Source organism: Oreochromis niloticus, linkage group LG16, assembly GCF_001858045.2.
Source record: "Oreochromis niloticus isolate F11D_XX linkage group LG16, O_niloticus_UMD_NMBU, whole genome shotgun sequence".
Lineage (NCBI taxonomy): Eukaryota > Metazoa > Chordata > Actinopteri > Cichliformes > Cichlidae > Oreochromis > Oreochromis niloticus.
Genome location: NC_031987.2, coordinates 28,653,769 through 28,668,914, shown reverse-complemented (window position 1 = coordinate 28,668,914; position 15,146 = coordinate 28,653,769). Strand labels below are relative to the sequence as shown.

The window sequence follows — 15,146 nt, the reverse complement described above, 5'->3', positions numbered from 1 at the left end:
TCCTGGATAAATCTGACCTGAAACATCCTCAGATTGTTACAAAGATTCATTAAAAAGAAAACAATGAAAGAGAAAAGATCCAAATGTTAGACTTGGTCATTTGCTGTTTGAGGACAGTGATGCTCATATCTGTGGGGAAAGTGTGACCTGAGTGGGTTCATGTTTGTCTTTAAAGAGCTGCTCTGATTCTCTTTGTGTCTGATCTGTGAAACAGTCTGAGAGGTCACACAGAGACCCAGCAGCTAAAGCCTGGATCATACTGGCTGCTGTTACTCCATCAGGACAACACTGAACCACAGTGCTGTTCATGGCAGCGCTGCAAGCATAAAGTGCTGAACTCCAAAAACACTGCCTTTAGCTAAATGTCATATAGATAAGTCAAAGTACTTTGAGTGCTGAGTAGCAAAGCACGATATAAGAACTAGTCTATTTACCAAATGATAAGAGCTGAGTCTTAAAGAAGAAAGTGTTTTGGTATCTGTGAAACACAGTGGTGGTAGAACTTCAGCCTGTCTCCATCATTAGTGGAGCAATGACTCCTCAGTTATTGCATGTGGACTGAGTCTGAGGAGAAGGTGAGGCAGTGAAGAAGGGAGAAGCACCAAACTAAATCAAACTTCATCTCCTTTAAGAGTTATAGTTTGATCAGCAAAGACCAGAGCTGTGAAAATGATCATGGTGAAGCTTCACTCCTGAGACTGGACTTAGGAAATATTGTGAAATATTTAGTCTCTATGTAGACGTCCTGGAGCCTTCATCTCACAGCTGCTGCACACAGAAAAGTCTGATTAGTTTAACTCAGAGGGAAAAGCCTGCAAAATATTGGTCCAGCTCAGAGCAGGTCTGCATAAATAAAGATAAACATGACACACAGTTATATAACTCTCTCTCTCTCTATATATATTAGTTTGTGTTATTAAAGAGGTGGGGATCAGGGGAGGGTCCATGTTTATACAGGCAGGGAGAGGAAGTCTGCAACTACAGATGGATAAAATATAAATGAATAAATATATAAAGAGTAGCTACTGGAGCCAGTGTGGACACAAAGGCTCGTCTCCAGGAGAACCCACAGACTGTTCAGTGGGTTCCTCTCAGACTGAGGTGGAGTGGGTTGGCCCACTGCATGACCCCCTGACTCTGACCGCGTCAGTGGTGGGTTGATTGTAATAACTTCTCCTCTCCCTGTGCCGGCCTCATGTTGTGTAGTTCAATAATAAAGAAGCAGCAAAGACAAAGATGTTTGGACCTGTGTGTGTTTGATCCTGCAGCTGGAGCAGCTGTCAGAAACCACATCTGTAATGTGGCACCGAGTACAGTCTGACTGACAGCTGGGACACTTTTTACATTCATTCATGTTTTAGCTGCTTAGAGTTGATGCTGGAGGGGAACCTGCTCACCTTGGATGTGTTTCTGTAACTAATCAGTTACTTCTGTAAAGTAATCAAAATGTACTAAACCAAGCTAATCTGCACACTGACTGGAAAACCTGAAGGATGTAAGCAGCGCCCTCTGATGGAAGGCTTTTATTGTGAAGTCTTTTCAGGAAGTATATATTCATAGCAAACTGCAGGCAGATCACTGAGTGTTTAATAAGACAGGCAGACAGGAAAAGCAGCTGATTAGTGTTGATGAAATCAGTGAAGCATCACTTTGTTTCCAGACTGAACGCTGCCTTCAAACAGAAAAGTATCTCCTGTCTTACTGTTCTCTGTGACCATCACAACTTCTGCACCATCTTTTACCATTGAATAGTTTTTACCAAAAGTTTTAGTGATGATGAAATGTGTTCACAGAGGGAGGAAGAGGAAGAGGAGCGGTGTTTGTGAGGAGGAGCAGCTGTCCTGCTGTGCTTTGTGTCAGGACGTCCTGAAGGATCCAGTCTCTACCAGCTGTGGACACTGGTTCTGCAGACAGTGCATCTGCTCATACTGGGACCAGTCTGCTTCATCAGGAGACTCCTCCTGTCCCCAGTGTGGAGAAAGATCCAGAACCAGAGCTGGACTGCAGATAGCCAGTCAGAGCAGCTGTGTACAAAGTAAGACTGAACATCTGTCTGCTGATGGACTCGTTTCTGAAAACTGGACTTCTTGTTGTTGTTCAGACATTGAAGAGTTTTCTTTCTCTTTCTTTCAGCAGATGTTGGTCTGCAGGAGGTTTTAGATGAACATAAGATCAGTCTGAGGAGGAGATGTGAACGTGTGACTGAAGGAAGTGATGAAACAGGAAGTAGAACCCTCCTCAACACCATCTACACTGAGCTCTACATCACAGAGGGACAGAGTGAAGAGGTTCATACCCAACATGAGGTGAGGCAGCTGGAGACAGCTTCCAAGATGGACGCCCTCCATGACGCTCCAATCAGGTGCCAGGACATCTTTAAAGCCTTACCTGACCAACAGAGACCCATCAGAGTGGTTCTGACCAACGGCGTGGCTGGTGTTGGAAAAACCTTCTCAGTGCAGAAGTTCACTCTGGACTGGGCAGAGGGCTTGGAGAACCAACATGTCAGTGTGGTGGTTCTGCTTTCATTCAGGGAGCTGAACCTGATCAGAGATGAGCAGTACAGTCTTCTGGAGCTGCTCCATGTTTTCCATCCAACATTACAGAAGGTCACAGCAGAGAAGCTGGCTGTCTCTCAGCTTTTGTTCATCTTTGACGGCCTGGATGAAAGCAGACTTTCATTGGATTTCACCAACAGGAAGCTGCTGTCTGATGTCACACAGAAGTCATCAGTCAGCCAGCTGCTGACAAACCTCATCCAGGGGAATCTGCTTCCCTCGGCTCTCGTCTGGATAACTTCCCGACCCGCAGCAGCCAATCAGATCCCTCCTACATGTGTCGACAGGCTAACAGAAGTACGAGGCTTCACTGACGCCCAGAAGGAGGAGTACTTCAGGAGGAGATTCAGTGATGAAGAGCTGTCCAGCAGAATCATCTCCCACATGAAGACATCCAGGAGCCTCCACATCATGTGTAGTATCCCAGTCTTCTGCTGGATCACTGCTACAGTTCTGGAGCACATGTTGACTACAGAGCAGAGAGGAGAGCTGCCCAAGACCCTGACTGACATGTACTCACACTTCCTGCTGGTTCAGACAAAGAGGAAGAAGAACAAGTACCATGAGGGACATGAGACGAGTCCACAGGAGCTGACGGAGGCTGACAGGGAAGTTCTTCTGAAGCTGGGGAGGCTGGCGTTTGAACATCTGGAGAAAGGAAACATCATGTTCTACCAAGAAGACCTGGAGCAGTGTGGTCTGGATGTCACAGAGGCCTCGGTGTACTCAGGAGTTTGTACAGAGATCTTCAAAAGAGAGTGTGTGATCTTCCAGAAACCAGTCTACTGCTTTGTTCATCTGAGCATTCAGGAGTTTCTGGCTGCTGTCTACATGTTCCACTGTTTCACCAGCAGGAAGACTGAGGTGCTGAAGGACTTCCTGGGACAAAAGTACAGTGGGTCATCTCTGGATGATTTCCTTAAACGAGCCATGGAGAAATCCCTCCAGAGTAAAAATGGCCACCTGGACCTGTTTGTTCGCTTCCTTCATGGCCTCTGTCTGGAGTCCAACCAGAGACTCTTAGGAGGTCTGCTGGGTCAGACAGAGAACGGTCCAGGAATCATCCAGAAAGTCACCAAGAACCTGAAAAATAACAAGACATTTAAATCTTCTCCTGACAGAAGCATCAACATCTTCCACTGTCTGATGGAGATGAACGACCTCTCAGTACATCAGGAGATCCAAGCGTTCCTGAAGTCAGAGAAAAGGTCAAAGGACCTCACTATGATCCACTGCTCAGCTCTGGCCTTCATGCTGCAGATGTCAGAGGAGGTTCTGGATGAGTTGGACCTGCACAAGTACAAAGCTTCAAAGGAGGGACGACTGAGACTGATTCCAGCTGTGAGGAACTGCAGAAAGGCTCGGTGAGTCCAGATGTGCTTATTGACATCATTGATCAGTGCAGGTTAATAGTTTAATCTTTAAATTAAAAACACAGTCCTTGGTTATAAAGTGCTTTCCAAACACCAACATTCTCCTGTTTCCGTGCAGCCAAACAACAAAGAGCCACTTGCTGCTACAGACAGAGTGAAAGTGGACGGTTTATCCTCCATTCTTAATGTAAAACACATGCAATGAATTGTAATGCACCATCTGTGTTTACCTTCATGCAGTTTTCTCTTTATGGTAGACTTGGATATTTAAATGTTTACCTCCTGGAGAGTCTTGTTCACTTGATTGGCTGTTGTGAAGGGGATTCTCCTCACCCTGTCTCTAAGGGAGACACCAGCTACCCTTCTGAGTAAATTTATTTGCCCCCCTTGTAACCACGATCTGGTTCTTCCAGTCACTGCCCACAGCTCGTGACCATAGGTGTGGGCAGGGACGTAAATCGACCGGTAAATTTAGAGCTTCGCTGTCACGCTCAGCTCTCTCTCTCTTCACCACGACGGACCGGTACAGCGTCCACCTCACTGTTACCGCAGCAACAGTCTGTCTGTTGATTCCTGCTCCCCTCCCCCTTCTTTACACCACCCTGAGATACTCAGACTTCTCCACTTGGGGCGTGAACTTGTCTCTGACCCAGAGTGGGCTCCACCCTTTCCCAGCTGAGGACCATGGCCTCAGATGCTGATCCTCATTCACACGGCTTCACACTCAGCTGAGAACAGCTCCACTGTGAGCTGGAGGCCATCACCTGATGAAGCCAACAGAACCACATCCTCTGTAAAAACAGAGACGAGACTCTGACACCACCCAAGTGGAACATAAGGTCAGAGGTCAGCTAATACCTAATATGGTAATCCTGAGCTAACAGGAAAGGGAAATGCAGTGAAGAAATGGATTTTCAAATGAGGAGTGGAATCACCATTTTAAATGTACAAAGTAATCTTTGACTTTATTTTTTAAAAGATTTTAAAATCTTTTTAAAAATTGGAATTCAAAAATGTTTTTTAAAATGAAATAAATTTACTCATGTTTTATTGCACAATTTATTATTGAAGCATAAACTGTATTTTGACTCTTCTGATCCCCCATAATATTGAGATTGTATAGAAGTTTTCAACATTTGCCAGATTTATGATTATACTACACACTATTATTAGTATAGTATACTATTATACTATACAGTATTATTAGTATAGCATACTATTATACTATACAGTATTAGTATAGTCTACTATTATACTATACAGTATTAGTATAGTCTACTATTATACTACACAGTATTATTAGTATAGCATACTATTATACTATACAGTATTATTAGTATAGCATACTATTATACTATACAGTATTAGTATAGTCTACTATTATACTATACAGTATTAGTATAGTCTACTATTATACTATACAGTATTAGTATAGTCTACTATTATACTACACAGTATTATTAGTATAGCATACTATTATACTATACAGTATTATTAGTATAGCATACTATTATACTATACAGTATTAGTATAGTCTACTATTATACTATACAGTATTAGTATAGTCTACTATTATACTACACAGTATTATTAGTATAGCATACTATTATACTATACAGTATTATTAGTATAGCATACTATTATACTATACAGTATTAGTATAGTCTACTATTATACTATACAGTATTAGTATAGTCTACTATTATACTACACAGTATTATTAGTATAGCATACTATTATACTATACACTATTATTAGTATAGCATACTATTATACTATACACTATTATTAGTATAGCATACTATTATACTACACAGTATTATTAGTATAGTCTACTATTATACTATACAGTATTATTAGTATAGTCATACTACACACTATTATTAGTATAGTATACTATTATACTATACAGTATTATTAGTATAGTCTACTATTATACTATACAGTATTATTAGTATAGCATACTATTATACTACACAGTATTATTAGTATAGCATACTATTATACTACACAGTATTATAGTATAGTCTACTATTATACTATACACTATTATTAGTATAGTATACTATTATACTACACAGTATTATTAGTATAGTCTACTATTATACTACACAGTATTATTAGTATAGTCTACTATTATACTACACAGTATTATTAGTATAGTCTACTATTATACTATACACTATTATTAGTATAGTCTACTATTATACTACACAGTATTATTAGTATAGTCTACTATTATACTACACAGTATTATTAGTATAGTCTACTATTATACTATACACTATTATTAGTATAGTCTACTATTATACTACACAGTATTATTAGTATAGTCTACTATTATACTATACACTATTATTAGTATAGTCTACTATTATACTACACAGTATTATTAGTATAGTCTACTATTATACTACACAGTATTATTAGTATAGTCTACTATTATACTATACACTATTATTAGTATAGTCTACTATTATACTACACAGTATTATTAGTATAGTATACTATTATACTACACAGTATTATTAGTATAGTCTACTATTATACTACACAGTATTATTAGTATAGTCTACTATTATACTACACAGTATTATTAGTATAGTCTACTATTATACTATACACTATTATTAGTATAGTCTACTATTATACTACACAGTATTATTAGTATAGCACACTATTATACTACACAGTATTATTAGTATAGCATACTATTATACTACACAGTATTATTAGTATAGCATACTATTATACTATACAGTATTATTAGTATAGTCTACTATTATACTACACAGTATTATTAGTATAGCATACTATTATACTATACAGTATTATTAGTATAGCATACTATTATACTAAACAGTATTATTAGTATAGCATACTATTATACTACACAGTATTATTAGTATAGCATACTATTATACTACACACTATTATTAGTATAGTCTACTATTATACTATACACTATTATTAGTATAGCATACTATTATACTATACAGTATTATTAGTATAGCATACTGTTATACTAAACAGTATTATTAGTATAGCATACTATTATACTAAACAGTATTATTAGTATAGCATACTATTATACTAAACAGTATTATTAGTATAGCATACTATTATACTATACACTATTATTAGTATAGCATACTATTATACTACACAGTATTATTAGTATAGCATACTATTATACTATACAGTATTATTAGTATAGTCTACTATTATACTACACAGTATTATTAGTATAGCATACTATTATACTATACAGTATTATTAGTATAGCATACTATTATACTAAACAGTATTATTAGTATAGCATACTATTATACTACACACTATTATTAGTATAGCATACTATTATACTACACACTATTATTAGTATAGTCTACTATTATACTATACACTATTATTAGTATAGCATACTATTATACTATACAGTATTATTAGTATAGCATACTATTATACTATACAGTATTATTAGTATAGCATACTGTTATACTAAACAGTATTATTAGTATAGCATACTATTATACTAAACAGTATTATTAGTATAGCATACTATTATACTACACACTATTATTAGTATAGTCTACTATTATACTATACACTATTATTAGTATAGCATACTGTTATACTATACAGTATTATTAGTATAGCATACTATTATACTATACAGTATTATTAGTAAACAGTATTATTAGTTTAGTATACTATTATACTACACAGTATTATTAGTATAGCATACTATTATACTACACACTATTATTAGTATAGTCTACTATTATACTATACACTATTATTAGTATAGTATACTATTATACTTTACACATCTGTTTTTAACAGGAAATCTTGATCATGTTACATGAGTTCTGAGTTCTGTTGAGCTTCTTGAATTGAACCTTAAGTTCCTTTCATTTTTTCTTCCAGTGTCTTTGGTTTAAATGTATTTACCCCTGTGAACTGCATATGAAACAGTTCACCTCTTGTCACTCGCTATTATCTGTTTGCCATAAAAGTGTTGGTGATGTGGTGGGAGAATCATTATTTTCAGTCTCTTCTTACAAACATAGTGAGGCAAAGATGTGGGTCGTGGTCCCTGATAATCAGATGTGTCTGTGTTCTGTTACATGTGACGTTAGAGAGGTTTTAGTGGAGATAAAAACAGGACCAACATCACTCGTGACTGCTTTCCTGTCTTCACAGTGTGTTTACTGTTGGAGCTCGTCCTCCTGTTGCATCAGTCACAGCTGTTACGCTCCTCTGTGACTCCTCCTCTATCTGCTGTGACACTGCAGGAGTTTTTGGTCATGGCGTGTGAATAACTGCCGAGGTCGGCTAGGACGACGACACCACTCATTGTCAGACCCTGTCACGCTGTCTGGTGTCATCTTTAGCCGAGGTTATTAAGTACTTCAAAATGAAACCAGTCTCTGTTTTCAGTCTCCACCCTCTTTTGCAGCTTTGAGCCAGGTTGTAACACAGAGTTAAAGTCACCACCTGTTGTGACCGGGGAGTGAGATGAGTGTGAGGAAGATGAAACCAACGTCTCATTCTGACTAGTTACTGGGAACTGATGTGTGATGATGCAATAACAAAGATTACTTTTTCTATGATTTTCTGTTTTATTAATTATTTTATTGATAATAAGGACAGGCAGAGGAGATTGGATGGGTGGATTTACTTTGTTTCATTATTTTGCACTGAAATGGAGTCCAGTGTACAGTTGTTGACGTTGCACATTTTAATATGTTTTAGCTGAGACTGTAGTGGGCACTCTTTAAATGTCGGCTCAGTTTGTCACGTTAGAGCCTATTTGTGGCTGTTAGTGCTCCGATGGCTTTAGACCGAGCTGACTGAGGGGTCTAAGCTCATGATGCCACCAGCAACACCCGGGTCATGCCGCAGAGTTTTTAAACCACTGACACTCGACATAATTTACTCAGGTTGTATCAGGTGCTCTAAGAAAGGCCGCTTAGAAAGAAAAGCGAGTGCACTGCTTTAAGGTTCTTGAAGATGTTTAATCCGAACATTCAGCTTCTTCACTTCTAAAACCAAATAGTGGAGAGTCCCAGATTTTAATCCTAGTGGGAGTGTCCCTTAAGAGGGTCGTTGACCAACTATTGATCATGTGGCTCATCACATGAGCCAAGGTGTGAAAAAGGGTGTGGGTGATTATCAGCTGAGGTTTCGAGAGATGAAACATCTTCAAGAAAGTTAAAAAAGTCACTTTTCTTTCCAGGCTCCTTAGATTACCATGACTGTATGATGAGAACCTACACAGACACATCAGGTGAAGTTTTCAGTGTTTTGGTTCAGTTTAATGTAAAAATGGAGATGAAACACACATAAAGGCTCGTTTACACCACTGAGCCCTGCTCTAACACACTGACACAGATCTGTGTGTGAAGCTGGCTTTAACAAATAAGAGCTCAAAGTTTTAAAAACATGTTTAGCGCCAAACTGTCCACTTTACTGTCTGTAGCAGGAAGTGGCTGTTTGGCACTGAAACAGGAGAATCCAGCTGTTAGCCTGATGTTGTTTGTAAAGCTCTTCATAAACAAGGACTGTGGAGGAGGAGAGCCTGTGTGAGTCAGGTGGTTCACCGGCCGAGTGTGTCAGCGGCAGAAACAGCTGATGTGATCAGCGCCGTTTTATGCAGTAAAATAATCTTTCTGTTCCCAAACACATCCACACAGTTTACAACATAACAGCCCACTACATGCACATCACACCACAAACATGCATAAACTTAAACATAAAATATGTCCTGTACTAGGGCTGGGTATCGTCACTGATTTCTAGAATCGATTCGATTCAATTCGATTTGAATCTGGGAAATTTTGACAGTCAGAAATATTATAATTCAGATCAGTACATTTACATATTTTTGTAAATGTACTGATTTACAAAAAAAGGAAGCTGACACACGCAAGACTTTATCAAAGGTGTGAGCGTCACAGCAGATGCCTTTGTGTCAAAGTAGCTGAAGATAAAACAGAAAAACATGAAGGTGGTTTTCCTGGCCTGGGATTTTATAACAATATTTATAAAATATTTATATAAAATATTTTATAAAAATAAATAAAAAAATATTCTGCAGTACATCAAAAACGAAAGAAAACCATTAATCAACATATGAACGTTACCTCTGACGTTACAGCGGTTTTATTAGAGACACTAAGCGTTTTGCATTTTGCATAATTTTAAAAAGTTTAAATTTGTTCAGTATTGAACAGCAGAAATTAGGTTTTCTTTTCAGAAGTATGTAAGTGAAAAAACCAGCGGCGACAGCGCTGTAAACAACGGTAGACTTGTGCGTAACAAGCAAGCGAATAATGCAGAAAACAGTACAGAGAGAGAGAGAGAGAGAGAGAGAGCTGTGCATGAAGTGTGATTTTATCGTGCTGGAAGCAAAACAGTAAAAGTCAGAGTGATTTCATGACAATGTTTATGTGAAGCGTAGTTTGGATCTTCTTTTGCTGCTGGTTCGGTCAATATTGTTTGGAGAGAGATCAAACTAACAGCTTTAGAATCAGCGCAAAAAGGGCGTGAACACAAAGCGCGGACCCGCCGAAACATCAGAATCAGCGAGCTGTCGCTTTCAGCCCCGACTGTGAGAAAGGCGACATCTCACTGATTCTGATCCGCGGGTCCGCGCTGTGTGTTTACGTCCTTGTGCAGAATCCGTGTTCCTGCTCTCATTTACTGTCTTAGCTGTTTGGTGGTTGTTGAAATTGTGTGAGGTTTCACCTGAGATTCTGGCATTTCGGGCAAAATAAATTTATATTAAAAAGTCGATTCAGGATTTTAATGAATCGATTTCACGTTATCCAAGCCAGAATCTATTTTAATCAATGAATCGATTATTAAAACCCACCCCTATCCTGTACCTGTGTGATCTCTTTAAATAACTCACAGAATATCAACACTAACACCACAAGTTTGTTGGTATTTTAACCATTGATTTTGAATTAAAACCAACAGTTAAAATATTTTCACACCAGAGGAAAGAGCAGCAGAAATATTAAGAAACAGACAAATAAATCATTCTGCCTGTCTTCAGTCTCCATGAACAGCATCAACATCCTCTGGTGAAATTTCTCTTTCCTCCTTAAAATATATTAAATGTCAGTTTAATTCCAAATTAATGGTTAAAACATGTATGTCACATATGAACATCAGGAAATAAAGAAAAGTGACTGATTCAGTTCCATATATGGAGGCGTTAAGGTTCATTAAAATTGTTCAGTTTTAAACTTTAATCTGAGCCGAGCTGATGTCCTCAGGAACAAATAAACACCGAGATAAACTTCACCTTACAGATATAATCTAAATGAATCATATCCAATCTCAGAGAGTTGACAGTCAGCTGTGTGCTGGGAGACATGTTTGTCTGCAGTGTACGAGCTCTGACCGCTCTCCAACAATGTCAGAGTGAATACTCCAGCTTAATAAATCGATATTTTAAACTTACACTTCTACATTCTCGCCTAAAGACAATATTAAAAGTGTAGCTGGTGAGAAACAGAGGATTTAAAAACTTTAAGTATAGGTCAGGTCCACACATGTCCAAACACCTGTGCGTAGGCCTGCTTGTTACTGAGAAACGCCCACTAATAAAATGGCCATAAGGCCAAAGCAATGGTTTTGACTGGTGTTGACCCCGCCCCACCCTGAGTGTGGATGCTGAGAGAAGGGACAGCTGTGAATATGAGGCTGTGGGAGCAGATGGAGAGAGAGTATGTCGGGGTATCCCAGTTAGAGCAGGGCGATATGACCAAAAATATTTATCACGATATACATTTCAAAATTTTTATATGCCTTCATTCCCATGTGAAGCACTTTGTAACAGCTTCTTGTCTTAAAAAGTGCTATATAAATAAATTTTACTTACTTACTTACAATACAAGCTTTACTGGGGTCAGAAATTAGACAGACTCCAGTTCCTTTGTTTGATTGATCTAGTTTGATGTTAGGAAAGAGATTCATGAGATGGAAAAACCTCCCAGTCTACTGAGATTCAGAAATGATTTCTACACGTGGAAACTCCCTGAGTGGGAACAAAGAGCTGTCAGGAAGAGCGTTTGGAATATGGATGTTGAGGATGTGACGGTGCCTGAAATCCTGCTGCTGTTCTGAACCATAGTTTCTGATCTAAAGGTCAAACAGAGTCATGATGGTTGTTTCTATTTGTTCCTTTTTAGTTTAGTTCCCCTGAAATCAGATCTGATATCAGCAGCTCTGAGTTCATTCATCATTATTGTCCAGTGATGAGATTTCTGCTCCGTTTGGTAACAGTCAGCAGGTTTTTCCTGCGTGTGGACGTGAACAGTCGTACCTGACAGCAGGTAGCAAACAGAGATCATCTTTCCAGCTGGAACTCTTCACTGAGCTGAACTCATTCAAAATGTTCTGGAGTCAAAACAGGAAACAGTCCAAATGTGTGTCTTCACTCTGACTCTGGATCAGATCTCAGTGACAGACTGTGGACATTATGGAAGCCTAAATGTGACACCATCTTCCTCCTTCATCTGCAGATTAAAGCCAAACAAAGATTCTCATTAAAAGTCTGCAGGTCTGAGAGAGACTCAATCGTTGTGTCAAACACAGTAAGAGGAGCTGAAGCACAGATGTGAAGAGCAGATTCATCAGATTATGACCTCACTCTGTTTTGTCTTCATATACATTCAGTCTGTGTTTATAATGCAGATTTTCTGCTTTTATAATAACACATTTTATATTTTCTATCATCACAGACTGACTCAGTGTCGACTCTCAGAGTCTCACTGTGAAGTTGTGGCCTCAGCTCTGAAGTCCAACCCCTCCCATCTGACAGAGCTGGACATGTGTAACAACAAGCTGCAGGATTCAGCAGTGAAGCTTCTGTGTGCTGGACTGGAGAGTCCAAACTGTCGACTGGAGACTCTGAGGTGAGTTCACTGACTGCAGCTGTTGTTGTTTTTCTGTATTTCAGGTCTTTGATTGATGTTTGAAACTTTCTTTAGTTCCTAAATGTTCAGGATGTGTCTGAAGACAAATGTTCAGAAGTTTGAGTGCTTTCAGAAATGTTGTGTCTTTCCAAACGACTGAACAACAGTTTTTCCTTTTGGCTCCAAACAGAAGTGACAGACTTGAGCAGGGTTCATTTAAAGGCTGACAGAAGTGGAGTGGTGACGGGGAGATGTTTGACATATAGTATAATACAACTATAATTCATGTGCAGTTGTTGAAGTTGTAGAATCAGAAATGGCAGTTTGGGGTATTCCCTGCTTTCATTGTCCTGCTTGTGCTGATGAAAATGTTCATTGATGTGTGAATTCATTCTTCAACACTCGATTCTGCCTGAACAACAGGAAAACTTTGCTTATTTTTGTGTAACACAATTTCAAAGCACTGAAGCATCGACTTGTTTCATTATCCAACAATGAAAACAGGAAACAGAGACAGCAGGTCTTCAAAGTAAAAGCTGCTCCTTTTGAAACATGTTGTAATGTAAGAAGAGCTGAAGCACATAAATGATCTATGTGCCAAAATATTAAGGACAGGTGATATATTTCTGTGAGTTTTGGGATTCAGGTGTAGATGTAATAATGTTAATATTGTACAGTTTCCTGTTCCAGATCAGCTGATCAGAGTAAGGTCAATCAGCGCTGAGCATGCTCAGTCTGAGTTATAGAGCCTCGATACTGCGATTCACAATGGCAACGGCATGAGCAGAGGCTCTGTGTGAATCCAGAGGAGCAGGAACATGAACGATGACAGTAGATGTTTGTGTGTGATGTTCTTTCAGTGTTGCACTTTGTAGACGCTCCCTGAGCACTGGTCTCACAGCCAGCTGCACATAGAGACCAGTGTTGTTAGTCCAGGTCAGAAGATGACTTGTTGGAATGAAAATGAGCTTGTAGTTTGTCTGCTTTAATCATGTGACTGGAAAAAGGTGTTGGACTTCAAATATGTCCGTTTCTTTCACACTTCACCTTTAAAAGTGAAGCCATGTGGTTCCTGGAAGGAAAAACACGACTTTTTCAAGTCTTTGTCCTGTTTTTATGATAAATGTACGACTTTAATGTGAAACATTCAGAGTTTTTTCTCTTGTTGTGTTTGTTTGAAGCTGCTTCCTGTTGGCTTCAGCTGTTTGGAGTTTCCATTTTCTAAACTTCTACATTCTGAACCTTCTTCAGCTCTGAACAGATGATGAAACACTGAATGATTTCAAGCACTTTGTCTAATAAACTTACATCTTTCATTCTTTATACAGATTGAAGGACTGTAATTTTTCAGAGATCATCTGTGATTATCTGGCAGCAGCGCTGAAGTCCAACCCCTCCCATCTGAGAGAGCTGGACCTGAGTCACAACAACAACCTGCAGGATCCAGGAGTGAAGCATCTGTGTGGTTTCCTGGAGAGTCCAGGATGTGGACTTGAAACTCTGAGGTCAGTCAGCATGTTTTAGTTGTGCTGAGATGAATATGATGTGAAAGTTGTGCTGACACTAAACTGCAGACATCAGGCTGATATTATACTGATCCACACTGAGGATCTTCATGATAAAGTCTGTTTTCTTCTTCTCTGGTTTAGTCCATTGACAGAACAATGTTCACATTTCAAACAGTGATACTCAACGTATGGCCCGTGGCCCACACGCGGCCTGCCCACCTTTCCTGATTCAGAGAGAGGGGACCCTGATTAACTGTGTAGCTTCTTCCTCTCAGTTCTGAGTATCAGACACAACAATGAATAATCCACAGCTGACTGTCTTTAGCAGGTCAAAGGTCACGGCACACAGCAGACAGTCAGAAATCTTCTAACTCTGATCATTTATCAGTTGTGACACTGTGAGACTTGATCAGAGGTGTGATCATCACAGCAGAGGCCTTTGTGTCAAAGTCACTGAGGATCAAACAGAAACACATGAAGCAGATTTTCCTCTTCTGGCTTTTTATAGCAGATAAGCTTCAAAATCTTCTGCAGTGGATCAAAAACTGAAGCAAACCATGAATCAACATGTGAACATGAGCTGATGCTGCTGAAGTGAAGCAAAGTTACAGAGGTTTGATTACAGACACAGCTGAGAGTTTGTAATCTGTCAGCATTTTAAAAAGTTTCCATGGAGCAGCAGAAACGAGGCTTTGCTGTCAGAGGCCGACAGCACTGAACACAACAGCAGACTGGTGGCTAAGAAACAGTGAATGATGCAGAAACAGATGTTTG

The 15,146-nt window shown here is 39.0% G+C and overlaps 1 protein-coding gene across 1 annotated transcript in view; it reads left to right on the top strand.

The window, feature by feature from the left end:
• LOC106097450 (NLR family CARD domain-containing protein 3) overlaps nucleotides 1–3,926 on the top strand; it is a 40,368-nt gene extending 36,442 nt beyond the window's left edge. Inside the window, exons 9-11 of the mRNA XM_025903928.1 lie at nucleotides 1,794–2,035; nucleotides 2,137–2,154; nucleotides 3,487–3,926. Of these exons, the coding sequence (XP_025759713.1) occupies nucleotides 1,794–2,035; nucleotides 2,137–2,154; nucleotides 3,487–3,926 (700 nt within the window). The remainder of the gene's footprint in view (nucleotides 1–1,793; nucleotides 2,036–2,136; nucleotides 2,155–3,486) is intronic.
• The last annotated feature ends 11,220 nt before the right edge of the window (nucleotides 3,927–15,146 follow it).